The 17,184-nt window shown below is 38.4% G+C and overlaps 1 protein-coding gene across 1 annotated transcript in view; it reads left to right on the top strand.

Annotated features, from left to right (window-relative positions):
* LOC129235947 (dynein axonemal heavy chain 10) overlaps nucleotides 1-17,184 on the top strand; it is a 319,120-nt gene that overhangs the window by 235,933 nt on the left and 66,003 nt on the right. Inside the window, exon 59 of the mRNA XM_054870043.1 lies at nucleotides 4,981-5,052. Within this exon, the coding sequence (XP_054726018.1) occupies nucleotides 4,981-5,052 (72 nt within the window). The remainder of the gene's footprint in view (nucleotides 1-4,980; nucleotides 5,053-17,184) is intronic.

The raw sequence follows: 17,184 nt of genomic DNA, 5'->3' as shown, positions 1-17,184 counted from the left end.
TCGGCAATGATACTCTAAAGAAAGCAGCCATCAACAATGAGTAGCAAGAAGGCTTTAGAAGAGATCGTGAGTCCTTGGAGGCTAAGAAATATAGTAGTAAACCGTCGATATCGGAAACTGGTGAAAAAATCAATAAAGTGAAAGAAAAATAGATCAGTAACCGCAAATTAACTATCAGAGAGCTGGCAAAGAACTTGAGCATTAGCTATGATCCGCTCGCGACTTTGTAGTTAATGATTTGTGTTTGCGTCGTATTACTGAAAAGTTGGTCCACCAAAATATTTGAATTCCATGCAAACAAGGGACCACGAAGGTATCGCAAAATACATGATTTCCAAGACTCAACAATTATCAGGCGATCCAAAATTCATCAAGCGCATCACTACTGGAAACGAGACAAAGGTTTATGAGTACGATACGCGATCCAGACAAGAGACGAGTCAGTGGAGAGCTCGAAAATAACCGAGACCAAAAAAACCACATCTTATTAATTGGGCGTTATGAAGCTTGAAACGTTTTCGTGAAACAGTTCACAAAAAAAGAAAGGATTTGTGGGGAAAACAACTCGTGGATTCTGCGCCATTATAACGCTCCGTTGCACAGTGCCATCTTTATCCTTGAATTTTTGACGGAGAACGAAAGGACTGTCATCCAAAAGCTATCGAATTCACCAGATAAGACTCCCTGTAATTTTTTTCTGATTGATGGAATCAAAAAACCTTCTCGAAGAACGCATTTTAACCGAAAGTAAAAATTTTAAGTTATGGATAAATCGAAGACGGCTTTGATGGCCATACCGAAAATAGAGTCCCAGAAATATTTCGAGAGCTGGACCAAATGCTGGCATAAGTGCGTTGCAGTTCATAGCAAGCACTTTCACGGCGTTAATATCACTTTTAAGGAATAAACTTGTATTTTAAGTTTTCTGAATATATTCCGGGAACTTTTTGATCAAGGTGGTATGTGTTTCTCGTTCCGGGGGGAGCATAAAGTTTCGTACATATAGAATAATACAAAAAATTAGAATAAATTGAAAATAAGTAAGGTAGTGCTAAATTCATTCCGAACCAAAGTTTGTATACTCGCGCATATTTTAGTGAGATTTTATTTGAGCTGGCTGTTAATTTTTGGAATTAAGCAAACTCACGAACAGTGAGTGTTGCAATAAACTTTTAGAGGCCTGCGGAATCATAAAGAATGATTTTAAATTCATAATAGGTTTTGCCTATTTTTCTCTTTCTACATTTTTGGAGTAAAAATTGGCAGCAAGTTGGAATTAGGTTAGGTTAGACTTGGTTGATCCTCCAGATCGCACAAAGGCCTGAAATCGATCCATAGTGATAGTGTGTGATCCAAGTGCTAATACGGAAAGTTTATTTTATATTTCTTCTTTAATACACAGTTTGGATAATTTGAAAATAATGAAGAACCTCAGCAGTTTATTCGTGTTTTGCGCAGGAGCAGTGCCAGAGTAGGTCTTCCAGGGTTGCTCTCGCGTTGAGTTATAGCAGACACTTTCATATGGTCATCAAACTATTAGGTATCTGAAGTTCCGTTGTTTTTGTTGTTGTAGCAATACATTATACCCTGCCAATGCGGGGTAGTCACCGATCGTCATCGTCTAACTCATATAACTGTAGACCCAGGAAACGTGCAGTTTCGACACGTTGCACTCAGAGGAAGAAAGGTGCTAGGTGAGTGGTTTTGAGACGGCATGTGAATAGGTGATTAGTACCTTAGGGTATACTTTCAAAAGCCGGATATATATTGAGAATCTCGAGGTTGATTGTGGATAAGTAGGAATTTGACCTACTAAAGTATCTGTAATTGGGCCAAAGTTACTCGGATCTCACGAGGTAACGGAAGTTCTTCGTCTGCAAAAGGTGGCGGTTGGCCACCGATAACGGCATTCGGGGACGAGAGTTCAGGAAGATGACGAGAATGTAGGGGAGAATGGGGAGTTGTGAGACGGGTTTTGTTTTTGGACCCGTATTGCTCAAAATCTTAATATTCTGCATATGTCAACGATGGAATCTTTAGTCAATGAATACTGGGAGCTATTGGTATGGCCTTTTTAACAAAACTACAATTTTCCTTAAAATTAAAATTGTATATAATAATATAAAATATAATACAAAATACAAAAATGTGGGGAGTTGTGAGACACCATGGTTTAAATCAATAAAAATGACTTATTTTAGTTGTTAGTTTATTTTAAGATGAAAAATAAAAAATAAAAGACAATTGTTATAAAAAAGTGTATAAAAAATGCAATTCCATCAATCTGATGATTCGCAATATATTTGCATCGATGGTTGTTTTACTTGACTCACTCACATAACTATGATGCGGCATGATAAATGAGAAATCTACGAAAAAGCGGAAAAACAATAAAAACTCAAATTTAACCAAAAATTTCATGATATATATACAAACAATGCATGAATATTGCGAGGTACTTATGAAAGATGCGTTAAAAAGTCGAAAAAAACGGTGTCTTACAACTCCCCAAATCGTTTTTTTATAAATGGCCGCGTAGTCATAACCACATCGAACGTTCATGCCCAAGTGAATGTGTAAATTCAAAGCTAATAGGACAATTAATAATTTGTATATATTAACATTTGCAATTTGCTTCAACAACTGATCGAATGTATCGCAAAACAAATGATGAAAAAAACTTACCGAGAAATTCCAAAACACAGTAACTGGAGAGACACTTCGAATGCGTGTAAATAAAGGTTGTCAAAAAAGTCTTGCGGTATTTTTATTGAATTTTCAATTGTTCATAAAATTGGTTATAATAATGCGATTTAAATCAAATATGCGCCGTTTTGTTCGATGACGAGTTCCCAACGAGATGCCAACTTCAAAATGCCCCTCTTATAGAAGCTCGCTTCCCTATTGTCAAAAAACTCGGAGAGCCAATTTTCACAGGACTCTCTTGAGGACAACTTCCGACTACCAAGCTCGTTCGCCATGGACAGAAATAGGTGGTAATCACTTGGTGCGAGATCCGGACTATACGGTGGATGCAAAAGAACCTCCCATCCGAGCTCCCGGAGCTTCTGGCGCGTCACCAAAGATGTGTGTGGCCTGGCGTTGTCCTGATGGAAGACAATTCGGCCTCTGTTGATCAAAGATGGCCTCTTCTGCATGAGTGCTGCATTCAAGCGGTCCAGTTGTTGGCAGTACAGGTCCGAATTGAGCGTTTGGCCATAGGGGAGCAGCTCATAGTGGATGATTCCCTGCCAATCCCACCAAACACACAGAATAACCTTCCTGGCCGTCAATCCAGGCTTGGCCACCGTCTGGGCAGCTTCACCGCTTTTCGACCACGACCGTTTGCGCTTCACGTTGTCGTAAGTGACCCACTTTTCATCGCCAGTCACCATCCGCTTCAAAAACGGGTCGATTTTGTTGCGATTCAGAAGCGATTCGCATGCATCCATACGGGCAAAAATGTTTTCTTGCGTCAAGTCGTGTGGCACCCATACATCGAGCTTCTTTTTGAATCCAAGCTTCTTCAAATGGTTTATAACGGTTTGATGACTCATGCCCAGATCTTGGCCGATGCTACGGCTGCTACTATGCCGGTCTCTTTCGAGCAATTCAGCGATTTTATTGCAATTTTTGACGACAGGCCTTTCGGACCGTGGCGCATCTTCGATCACCTCTGCACCAGAACGAAAACGTTGAAACCATCGTTGTGCGGTGGAAATTAAAACTGTATCGGGTCCATAAACTGCACAAATTTTATTGGCAGCATGAGATGCATTTTTGCCTTTATCGTAGTAGTACTGTAAAATATGCCGCATTTTTTTTTTTTATTTTGCTCCATGTTTGCGACACTATTACTCACGAATGACTAAAAGCAAACAACAATTAATCAAACACGTGTTAGCACGTGAAAAGAGCTTTCTAAAAAGCTCTAGCGTGAACCGATGCGACGAATACAACTAGAACTACGCGCTTGCAAAGACAAGCTTGCGGAAATACCGCAAGACTTTTTCGACAATCTATGACCAATGCTAGCTGAAAAGTGAGATCGCATCGAGAACACTTGTTAACACTTAAAATCGAATGTAAACAAATGAATAATGCCGAAAGGTAACAATATCTCACAACTCCCTGTGTCTCACAACTCCCCATTTTCCCTTCACTGATAAATGCCGTTTAGCGTCTTTCTATTACTGTCCGGTCCAGTAGTTACAGCTGTGTTTTGTGCTAGATCTCGTCCTGAAGTTCCGTCGTTATCTTTGCTGAGCCAATCAATCCGTTTTTTTTTTTTTCAATTGCACGATTTTTCGGCCCACTCCCGCAATATATTGTGTGTCACCATTTCCCACCACATATTTTTTTTATATTAAAATTTTGTTTCTCTTCCAATACTCTAAGTAGGCTCTCTCCATTATCTTTCTAAAATGGTATAAAAATAACGTTTCATGTCCTCTACAATTTAATTAAATATCAGCCACTTCGTATACCTAGAAGGTAAAAAACTCACACTAGAAATAGGTATATTTGTTGCTGTCATTATAAAATGCTTTATTTGAGCAGTCGATACAACAAATATAAAATCATAATCGAAATAACGCGTTTCTAGTGACAGTTAATAGATGTTGACTTATGACACACGCAGAGTTGTGTCACGGTTGGGAAAATGTAAAGAGTGAAAAAAGTAGAAGGTTTAACGAAAATCAGAAAAATAACTGTGTATGGATTTATAAATATTCTTGCCCTACTTACAAATAGAAAATATTTTATTTTATCTTTACTTCATTCAAATATTCGACTTACCTTTCACTTTATTTTCACTGCATACTTTTCCCCCTCTCTTCCTCGCTTTGCTGTGCACTCGTTTGCCTTCCGGAAATCACTTTCATCTATGGAACCCTCCTCAATTTCCTTTTCACTTATCATATTCTCATCTGATACTTTTCACAACGATATGAATAACCAACAACATTACATGGGCAGTGGTTTGATTTGGAGAATCCGGAAGAAGTGCCATGTCCGGGCGAATACAACATCAAATGTAATCCATTTCAGGTAAGTTCGCTGAGCAATCGAATAGATATGTAAAAAAATATATACCACATATTTATATATGCATGCATTTGTGTGCATGTGTTTATGCAGTGATGTACATTTGTATGTGTGTATTAGATGAAGGGAGATTTATCAAATAGAGAAATACAAAATTACTTTTCCTGTGAAGATTTTGAAGCGTTAATAGAAATTTGCGCATTATATACTCCATTTTTTCTGATTCCGTAGCCGAGAAGGAGGCAATTGGTAAAATGTAGATACTTATTTCTCAACTATAAATGATTTTGTTTTCGTTTTTGTATTAAAACATCCATGCAATGGAGTGCGTAAAGGTCAAAATAAAAATTTCCATCACACGAAATAATTTTTTCATTTTCATTTAGTATAAAAGTTATTCAAAAACGAAATTGGTTAATTGATTACCACGGGCAGCAGCGGTCTGTTAGTTGACTAAATGGCAGTCCAAAGTATTGTTTACAAGCGCGCGGAAGCATTTCGCTGAGAGTAAACGCGAAAAAAGAAAATCAGTAATGAATTTCAAACGTAATAGTGTGACTGCATTATATTTGGCAGGAAAATCTCAACTAGCGATTGTTCGTGAGCTCGAGCGCCTTAAAGTAAACCATTACTCATTCCAATGATACTGGTAGCATCGCGAAACGTCATGGAGGTGGTCATCAAAAGACTGCAACGTCACATGAAATGGTTCAAAAAGTGAAGAAGCGACTTGAGCAAAATCCCCGATGAAGTGCCAATCAAATGGCAAAAAAACTGATAATACCTGATCGTAGCATCCGCCGCATACTAAAAATGATATCAAAGTAAAGCCTTACAAGATATGAAAGTCGCATGATCTCACACCAAAACAGCAACAAGTCAGACTTGAGAGAGCGAAGGAGTTGCTTCGCTTGGCTCAAAGTGGTCAATTTCCGAACATTGTGTATTCTGACGAGACATTTTTTCAAATTGAGCAATTCGTAAACTCCCAACACGATAGGGTTTATTTGACCGACCGTTCATACAACAATTTGAGTCATCGATTTGCCACCAGGAGGCAGCACCCTACCCATAGGTAATAGTTTAGACCGCTGTAACTGCACTTTGGTGCTCTCCAATTGTTTTCATCGAGCCTGGCGTCAAGGTAAATGCGAAATATTATTGGGAAAGTATTCTGGAGGTTGCTGACCATGAATGTTTCAACTGGACTCGGCAACGTCTCACAAAGCTCGAGTGAACCAAGAATGGCTAAAACTCAACGTTCCGAACTTCATAACGTCCACACAATGGCTCTCAAATTCACCAGACGCAAATCCGATGGATTATTTGCTTTGGACCATTTTGGAGAGAAAAGTCTGAACTAAAAGATTCACCAGTCTCGAGGCACTGAAAAAAGCCATTGTCCGCGAGTGGGCCAAAATACCTGCGAGTCACATTCAAGCAGCTTGCGATTCGTTCTTCGACCGTCTCAAGGCCATAGTCAAGGCAAAAGGTGGTCATATCGAGCAAATGTAAATTGATTCTTAATTTTGTATTATTTCCAGATATTTTTTACTTTGAATGGAATAAAAGTAATTTTCAAAACTAAATTTATGGCATTTTTAATTGGTTACTCTTTGAGTGCCGGACCCTCTAATTTTGTACCTCCTTTTATAACAAAAAACAAATTCTACTGTGCAACTATTAATTTGAAGTCGCTTTTAAGCCATCGAGATTAGATTAAGTTTGGTCATACTGCCTTGCCAAAGCCACGCAGAGAACATTTTGGTCCATAGCGATCCAGTTCAGATTCCTTTTTTTAGAGAAAATATGCATCACTCGAGATGTGCGTACAGTTTTTAGGAGTCGCTCAAGTTCCAGTTCACGGAAAAATTCTTGTATTTCAAAGCTAAAAGTACCCAGGTAGAATAGGCTAGTTTTCGAGAGAGCCGAACCGTAGCATAGAAGATACTCCAGGGTTTCTCTTGTACCCGGCTCATTACATTTCCTGCAAGCATTGTTAAGAGAAATTCTTAGCTTATAAGCATGCGCTGCAACTAAGCAGTGCCCTATTAGTATACTAACTTAACTTTTACAGTTCCTTCTATCGAACGACATAACCGATTTAGTACGCTTTTCATCTTATGCGTGTTTACACTTGAACATGGCAACTTTGCAATTGGTTCGCTAAGTCCGCGTTCCTTAACATGATCTCCTCTAGTTCTTTGCGCAGGATTTTTAGTGCCGGGCTTATCTGATCCTTTGCAAGTTGCGCACCATCTTTAGCTATTTCGTCCGCTATCTCACCTCCCACTAAGCCTTTATGCCCCGTAACCCAATAGTACATAAAGGCTGCGATTACGAGAGACCTTGTTAAATGCTTCCTTGCATTAGTGGACATTTTTGGATGATAGACAGTATGATTTTATCGCTTTTATAGTCGCTTGCTTCTCCACTAGGAGTCTATTTCGTAGTTAATTGTTGCGTCTGTACGAGGTGTGTTCAAAAAGTATTTAATGATTTTTTCAAAATTATTAATTTATTCATTCCCCATGAGATATTATGCACTTGTGCCAAAGTTTTTTCTAATCTTCGAAGCACTTCAAAAAATATTTTTTTTATTTTGCTGTTCAGCTTCTCATTCAATGCCGTCTTTATCTCGTCAATCGTAGCATGGCGTCGCCTCTTCAGTTTCGGGAACAAGTAAAAGTAGCATGGTGTGAGATTTGGAGAATACGGTGGCTGTGGCATCTTTAGTGTGTTGTTTTTGGCCAAAAAGTCGCGCACAAGCAACGAAATGTGAGCCGGGGCGTTATCGTAATGCAAGAGCCAATTTTATTCTTCCACAAATCCGGGCGTTTCTGGCGGATTGCTTTGCGCAAATTGCGCATAACTTGCAGTTAATATTCTTTATTGCTCGTTTTACCCTGTGGCAAGAACTCATGATGCACAACGCCCCAGCAATCGAAGCAGAAGCGGTAAGCAGAACTTTTACAATCGACCGAACTTGGCGCGCTTTTTCGGTCTAGGTTCATGCGGCAGCTTCCATTGAGATGATTGAGCTTTGGTGTCCACGTCGTAGCCATAAACCCACGATTCTTTACCAGTTATGGCCCAATGGAGCAAATTTGGGTGGTCACGGACAGAGTCTAACATCTCATTAGCAATGTTCATGCGATGCTGCTTTTGGTCGAAATTGAGCCGTTGTGGTAAGAATTTTGCGTCGACCCGTCTCATGCCCAAGTCATTGAAAAAAAAATCAAATGGCACGAGCCAATCGATATGTCTAGGTCCTCAACAACTTCTCTAATGGTGATTCGACGATTGGCCAATACCATTTTCTTCACTTCATCATTTGTTTCGTCTGTTGTTGTAGTGCTCGGGCGTCCGGCACGTTTTTCGTCATTCACATCTTCTCGGCCTTCTGAGAACATTTTCTACCACCGATAAAAGTTGCTTTGTTCCAAAGTAGCTTCTTCGTATGACACAGTCAACATTCGAAATGCATCCACGCACTTAATTTCATTTTTCACACAAAATTTCATACAGGTTTTTTGATCCATCTTTTTGAATAGGTAAAAATCGAAGACGAGGCGATACACATGGAAGCAAAGCAGCTGACAACAATTAACTGAACATTCAAAATGGCCAAACTCGACGGTATGAGGGAAAGACATGAGTACCAACATATCGCCACAAAAAAAACGAAATTCGAATATACGTAACCTGCCAAAATTCAAAATTCGCGATACTTTTTAAACACACCTCGTATATCAGTTTTTGTATCATGCGCCCCACGTTTCTCCTTTTAGGTCTCATAAATTATTCTTTACCACTGAAATTTTAAAATAAAACTTGTGTATGAATCTAAGAATAATTATTATATTTTCTACTTTTTAGTCCACTTACTGAAACGTGGGTACGGTGGGCACGAAACCGGGTTTAATTTCTGGAATGAAGAAAGCTTGTCATTAAAAAATTTAAAATTACTTTTGTCTGTATCTTATGTTCGTAATTCGTAGCACCGTTGGTTCTAAGAAAGTTCGCTGAAAATCCCGTGTTAAGTATTTATATGGGAAAATCGAATTATTTATCTTCTGACGGGTACAAAGTCTACATATCAGCACTTAAAGCGAAGAAAACGACTTCTAAATAAATTTAGTTCATAAGCGGAGCTAACAAAAAAAGATCTTGTTTTGATCAAGAGACTGAAGTCAATTCGGTATGAAGGTGGGAAAATTCCTACTTCTGTAAAGAAACATCGAGATATCATCACAAATAAAAAAAAAACTAAAAAAAAAACAGATAAATACCATCTTAATAAACGTAGCGGATGTTAACGTAGCAAAGGGCGCATGCAGCAGTAAGCAAGAGTTTACAGTTCAGAGTCACATAAGTTGTAGGCAAATAAAGGTGCAACTGTCTCTAAATGTGACCAAAAACTTTTGCAGTAAATCATATTTAACACTAGGCAAATCTTCTTATTCTTAATTGGTGCGATAACCGCCTACGCTATTTAAGCCGAGTTTAACTAAGCGCGCCAGTAGTTTCTTTCTCGTGCTAACCGGCGCCAGTTGGACACACCAAGTGAAGACAAGTCCTTCTCAACCTGGTCTTACCAACGCAGAGGAGGTCTTCCTCTTCCACTATTACCATCAGCTGGTACCGCATCCAATACCTTCAGAGCCGGAGCGTTTGTATCCATTCGGACGAAATGAGCAGAGCCGCTGGATCATTATTCGCTGCGCTACGTCGATCGTAAAGCTTATGCAGCTCAAATGTTCCATCGACTGCGTTATTTGTTGTCCCCAACGCACAAAGATTCAAAAATCGTCTACCGAACCTTTCTCTCAAGCACTCTAAAATATTCATTATTTAGATTTGCTAGATTTTTAAGAATCATTAATTAATTTTTGAAACGCGAAAATCGTCTAGCTGCCCAAGCCGGACATTTACATAGAAAGTGCGCTTTCTTGAGAAATAAGTTGAGCATTTCTCCTTTAACAACAGTCAGGTTAATGGCGATGACCGGACAGAAGAGCTCTGAGACCAACTAAGTCGACCCCTTCCGGGCAAGCTCATCAACAACTTCACTTCCCAATATGTTCCAATGCCGTGCAACGCAGATCAAAGAAATTTTAACTGCACACACAAGAGATTCGATATCCTCTTTACAGGAGTTGATCAGTTTGGATCTCCACCATGGCGTCGTCGGAAAGAAATTTAATTTCTCCCTCGCTCGCGCCATCCCTAAGCATTCTGCATGCCTGCAAGATCGCAAAAACTTCTGCCTGAAAAACACCAGCAGTATTCGGCAGAATTAAGGCTGATTTAGGGAAAACCCCCTGCTCTCGTTTTATTATAATATATTAAAATTAATTTTGTTTAATATGATTTATAACTTTATTTGTTTTTTGCCTTATAGTTTATAAAGACCTGTGCAGTGTGGAATCACTTCGTAGTACAGTTTTTTAAAATTTCTTGCTTTTAGTAATTTTTAATATGCGATCATACAAGATGGCACAAAATGAATCACCCAATTCTTATTTTGAATCACTTTTTTACCGCCTCTGTGCGTTGACTTAATAACTGGAGCAGGTGAAAGAGCATGATTTCATTCACAATCAAAAACCTGTGTATTATTCGAAAACAAAAACGCAATTTTTTTAGTGACTTGCCTAAAACCTTAATTCACAACACTCCCTCAACTGTAAATGAATGTATGTGGTTACTAAGTTACTTGCAACCACTGGTGAAAATAACAAAAAACTAGTAGTAAATCAAAGCATATCTGAAAGCAAAATTATTCAGAAATTCAAACATGAACTTTTTGCTTTCATTGGACTGGCTATATTTTTCATTCTCAAAAATGCAAAATCAATCTGCCTTAGTTGGCACCCAAACTGTTGGGTATAGCATGCACCCCCGCTGATGCATACACAAGCACAGAATTAATAACCTGGTTAGGTATACAACTCAATTGACATTATCTCTTATTTTCTCAGAAGGCTCGGCTAGTTTCAGTTCATAAAATGGTTTGCTTTCATTGTTCATAGTCTCCTAGCCAAATTGGAATGCCACAATCAGGTCAATACATACAGATATACCTGTTCATGTGTATTGAGACTAAACATTTGATTGCCAGTCGTAAAATTACTCGAGTTGTCATGACCAATCAATCAACACTTTCACCTACGTATATCCTCTATATAAAAGCGAGCTTTTGACATATAGAAATACCCCGTATGTAAGTAGGCAGTTGAAATGGTTGAAGTACCACTCTGGCGCTACCCAAGTAACACTGGAAAATGCATGCGGAGAAGACTTTTTCATCAAATGACGATGTCACAACAGCTGTGGAAGCGTATTCTGTAGTGCTTCCAGATTCTCATTTCAGTGATGGAATTCTAATTGGAAAAAGTGTATTGATATGCAGAGAGACTATACTGAATAATAAAGTGTATTTCAAACCGTACAATTTTGTTTTTCTTCAGACCTTATTGAACAACCTAGTGTATGTATGTACATATGTCCGCCAATATCGCGAGAACTCTAGTAGTACTGAAAGCCGACGTGAAATCGCCCTCATTGCGATCAAAAACTTTTACCAACCTTAGAGAATCTACCGAGAAACGAGCGCATTTGGTAAGGCCGAGTCATTTGCGCGATTTCATTTTGATCTAAAATAAATGATTTTCCAAATAAATACCAAAAAAAAAAAACAATGTTATGCATTTTTCAGAAGCAAATGCTTTCCCATTGAATGGCCTGCCCAGTAGCTTGCGTTTAAGTTGGTGAAAAATTCAAAGCGCTTCAATAAGTCAGCGCCAAAGTGAGCATGAAGCAAGCAATTCGATAATATTTTTCATCCTTTCTTATTATTCACTTCGAGTTTTAATCGAGTTTCGCCATAATTTATAAATTTTCCGAGCCATTTGCGTTGTCACACAAATTCGCAGAAAACTTTGCGGCTCAGCCATAAAAACCCGAAACGTAATACTCATTTTTGCTGCAGATACTCGTTTCCTGTTTCCCTTCAACTCGTCAAATACAGACGCGCAATTCCAATCAACTAAAGCTGTCTGCTTGGTTCGCTCCAACTATTATTTTTATACCCGCGTACTTGTGCGCAAGGGTATTTTAATTTTGTTCATATAACAGTTGTATGAAATATGACGTAAAGGAATCGAGGTAAAGGCATATACTTTTAGATGGCATATATATGAGTTTATTAAATTGATCAGAATGATGGGAGGGGTGGATTAAACCAAGTACTTATGCTTATCCGTGCACACGCTAACTCGAGCAAAAATTAATATATTTCAAGTTAAAACGAAGTTATATTCTAAGTCAAAACATCAACAAAATGTGATGTAGATGGGCTATCTTCGTATCTTAAAAACTGCTCTGCAATCGGCTATCCACTTTTATTAATGTTCAGCAAATCTCTTGAACGAAGAGAGCTCATAGACGCCTGGAAAGTACCAACCATTAATGCAGTATTCAAAAGAGGCAATAAAAACAATATTGCCAATTATAGACCAATTGTCAAAAGACAAAATTTATTTTGCAGTTAATCGTTATATTTCAGCAGACTAACACGGTTTCATGAAAAGTAGATCTACTGTTTTAAGTGTTGCAGTGTTCTCTGAATATTGTACATCATCTTTTAGAAAAAAACTCAAGTTGACACTATTTACACAGACTTTTCAAAAGCATTTGATAAGCTTAATCACAGGATTTTAATTTCTAAATTGAATGCTACAGGATTCCATTCCACTCTTTTAACTTTCACTATTGGATTGGTTAATGTTGATGGGGCGTCACCTATTTCTTTTATTGCGTCCTCTGGTGTACCCCAGGGAAGTATACTGGATCCCCTACTTTTTTAATTTTTATTAATGACATTTCTAGTTGTTTTGATAACGCAATTTTTTTTTTTTTTGCCGATGATTTCAAGATATACTCGGGGATTGCAAGTACAGAGAACTCCTTAAATTTTCAATCTGATTTATATAACTTTGTTGTTTTATGTAAAAGAAATAAGTTGAATTTAAATATAAGCAAGTGTTTTTATGCATCTTATTTCAAATCTTGTTCTCTTATATCCACTTCCTACCACATTTGTGGTTCTAGTTTATCCAATCGAAGTGAAATTATTAATCTTGGTGTGGTATTTGACTCTAAATTCTCTTTTCAAAGACATTTACATTACACAGTGTCAAAGTCTTATTACGTACTTGGGTTTATTCGACGTTTTAATTCGGACTTTTTTAAGCCATATACTCTAAAGTTGTTATACACGTCTCAGGTGCGTTCGAAGTTGGAATACGCCGTCTTTATTATGCTTGTCATATTAGTAGGCTTGAACGTGTCCAAAAAGCTTTTGTGCGTTATGCTTTGCCTTCTTTACATTTAATTGATTCAATTCCATCCTATAAAAGTCAGTGCTTGCTCATTAATCTAAAATTACTAGATGGTGTCATAATTCTACAAACACAGGCCTCTCACCTCGTAATGTCACTACTCAGTAAGTTTCACCCAATTAATTGAATTTTTAATCAATTAAAAAATTCCTAGATATCCTTGTAAGTGATAATATTAATTATTGTATATCAAAGTGTAATTCTTCAATATCCTGGTATTCATTATGGCCCTTTAGATATTAAGCTAAAATTTCATAAGCTTTTACCTTTATCTTTAATTGAACGAGGACAAAACGAAATACCTCCTGTCTTCAAACAAACAGTCGGCGCACTCGCGTATCGGCACCCACGTGACTGTTGACAGTTAAAATTTCGAAGTTGTAAAAGGCTTCGTATATTTAGGAAAGAGCAATAGCACCGATAAAAATGGCAGCCTTGAAATCCAACGTAGAATCTCTCTTGCCAACAAGTGCTACTTTGGACTAAGTAGGCAACTGAGCAGTAAAGTCCTCTCTCGACGAACAAAACTAACACTCTACAAGGCTCTCATCTAATGAAGCTTGGACTAAGACAACATCCGATGAAATGACGCTTGAAGTATTTGAGAGAAAGATTCTGCACAAGATTTTTAGACCTTTGCACGTTGGCAACGGCGAATATCGCAGGCAAGGGAACGATGAGCTGTATGAGCTTTACGACGACATAGACATAGCGCAGCGTATAAATTTCTAGCGGCTACGTTGGCTGGGTCATGTCGTCCGAATGGATACAAACGATCCGGCTCTGAAAGTATTCGATGCGGTATCAGCTGGTGCTAGCAGAGGAAAAGGAAGGCCTCCTCTGCGTTGCAAAGATCAGGTGAAGAAGGACTTGGCTTCACTTGGTGTGTCCCACTGGCGCCGATTAGCACGAGAAAGAAACTACTGGCGCGCTTTGTTAAACTGGGCCAAAATCGCGTAAGCGATTATCGCGTCAATTATGAAGAAGACGATTTTCAATTATGCATCTTATGATTATCTGAGCTCAAATTATTCTCCTTTAGAATTTAAATGTGATGATTTATTGTTCGACTTTGGCATTCTTTGGCATTCACAGTTTTTTTCTTGTTTTAGACTACTATATTCAGTCATTTTTTGTAAAATGCAAGCATTTTCAAAAGAAATATAAGTCCTTAGATATTATACTTTCGAATTCTATGCTCTTAGCACTGAGCGGAACATCAAAGCTAATACGAAGTCGTTTTGCATTTTTTTCAAAGCTAAAAGCTCGTCGTTCGAGTAAACCTGCTTCGGTGATGTTGGGTGATAAATTTTCAAATACACCTGCTAAGTTATTTCCAGACCTTTTTATGTTAAATTATGCCTCAACTGATGAGGGGTCCCCTGACTTTTCATCCGAGATATCTTCATTTCTAAATTTTGTTAATTTGCACATCTCAGCTGATGACATTTTCAAGGGGATGCTTTCTCTCACACCTTCGCCACATAGAGATGCTGACGGTCTTACAGCTATCTTACTCGAGAATTATCCAGCGCTGGCAATTACTCTTGAGAGTATTTTTAACAAATCTTTACCTAGATATTTTAATGAATGGAAATTTTACAATTATCGCATTCTTTTTCAATAGCGGAAGAAAAATTGATGTTCGCAGTTATAGGCTGATTTCCAAGCCATAAAATAACTCTAAGCTGTTTGAATGCATTGTAAAGGACAAAATTTATTTTGCAATAAAGTTTTTAATTAACGCAAACCAACATGGTTTTGTAACTGGACGCTCTGAGGCTCCTAATCTAACTGTTTTTAGTGAATGGTGTATATCATCGTTTTCCAAAGGACTACAAGTTGATTGCATTTTCTCTAAGGCATTTGACGAAGTGTCTCACGAGATTATAGTAAAAAAGTTAGCTTGCTTGGGCTTTCTGCAATGGCTTAAGTCATATTTGACGGATAGACTGTGCGTGGAAAAAATATATGGGGTTTTATGGAATCACTTTGTTGCTACTTCAGGTGTCCACCAAGGGAACATCTTAGGACCACTTCTCTTTGTCATTTTTATCAATAAGCATAAGCAATATTTTTTTCCTTTTTGAATTTCTTCTTCGCTCTGCGCGGATGATTTAAAAATGTGGTCATTTGTTGAGGACTCTGTGGATACTCAGAAGCTTCAACTCGACTTGAACAATCTTCATCGACGGTGAACGAAGCTGCGTCTGCCTTTGAATATTAAAAAGTGTTTTCATTTAAGATTTCCGAGGCGTCAGCACATTTTTAACACATCCAACATGATTTTTAATAACACATAAAAGTGTAACAGATCTCGGAGTTTTATTCGGTACGAAATTTTCCTCCAGTGGTCACATTAATTTTATTCTTTCAAAATCGTATTCTGTTCTAGGCTCCATTCGTCGCAATGCATATGAATTTTCTGTTGTGTAGTTTTGGCAGGTATACCGAACTGCTTTTTACGGCTCTTGTTCGTTTCCGCTTAGTGTACGCTGTTATCATTTGAAGACGTTGCGATCTACTTTCGATTAATAGAATAGAGCGCGTTAAAAAAACATTCCTTCAGCAGGCATTACGTTCCCTACGATTTCAGACCCCTGTCCCATCCTGTGATTCTCGGCTAAAAAACATTCCTTTAGCAGGCATTACGTTCCCTACGATTTGAGACCCCTGTTCCATTCTGTGATTCTCGGCTAAAGTTAATTAATTATAGTATCTAGAAAAGAGAAGGACAGTCCCTTATTCGTCTTCTTCTTAATTGGCGCAATAGCTGCTTACGCTATTTTGGCCAAGTTTAACAAAGCGCGCCAGTCGTCTCTTTCTCATCTAACCGGCGCCGGTTAGATTCATAAAGTGAAGCCAAGTCCTTCTCCACCTGATCTTTCCAACACGGAGGAGACCTTTCTTTTCCTCTGTTACCACCAGTTCGTAACGCATTGAATACTTTGTACACATGCGGACGAGATGACCCGGCCAGCGTAGCCGCTGTATCTTGATTTGCTGTTCATTCTTTCATCGCCTACGATACCAGCAAAGGTCCGAAAATCTTCCGCAGAATATCTCAAATACTGAAAGGAACGCCTGCGCCATACGTTAGGACGGGCCTGATAAGAGTCTTATAAAGTGTTAGTTTTGTTCGCCGAAAGAGGACTTTACTATTCAATTGTCTACTTAGTTCGAAGTAGCACTTGTTGAAAAGAGAGATTCTCCATTAGCCGGGTTCATGCTAGACGAACGAATTTTCTGACAATCTCGAAATCATAAATGTCAACAGTAGCATGGATGCCGATACGCAAGTGCGCTGACTATTTGTTTGAAGACAGGAGATACTTCGTTTTGTTCTCGTTCACCACCAATTGGGGAATGGCTCCGTATGTAGAAGTCCATACAAGTGGGGAAAGTACCTGCTCGCCATTCACTTGAGAATGGTCAGGACGATTCTTCTGCAAATGGACCAAGCATCTTACAACTTCCGGGCTTCGGTCAAGTATCCTCTGGGTAGCTTTCGAACATCCGTTCGAGAGCGAGATAATGTGAGAAAGCGAAGCAATCCAATATACCTGATTGTGCGCCGTGCTTGGGACTCGCCACGTAAAAATCTCACCGAATAAAATCTAAAACCAAAGCCTCGTACGAGTACATTCCTTTCACTTTCGTTTATTTTTAGTTTTGGTAATGGAGTTTTTGATTTCCCAGTTCTATTTGAGCAGATAAGATTTAACGCTCC

The sequence above is a fragment of the Anastrepha obliqua genome, chromosome 1 (genome assembly GCF_027943255.1).
Source record: "Anastrepha obliqua isolate idAnaObli1 chromosome 1, idAnaObli1_1.0, whole genome shotgun sequence".
NCBI lineage: Eukaryota > Metazoa > Arthropoda > Insecta > Diptera > Tephritidae > Anastrepha > Anastrepha obliqua.
This window is presented reverse-complemented; position numbering and strand designations above follow the sequence as displayed.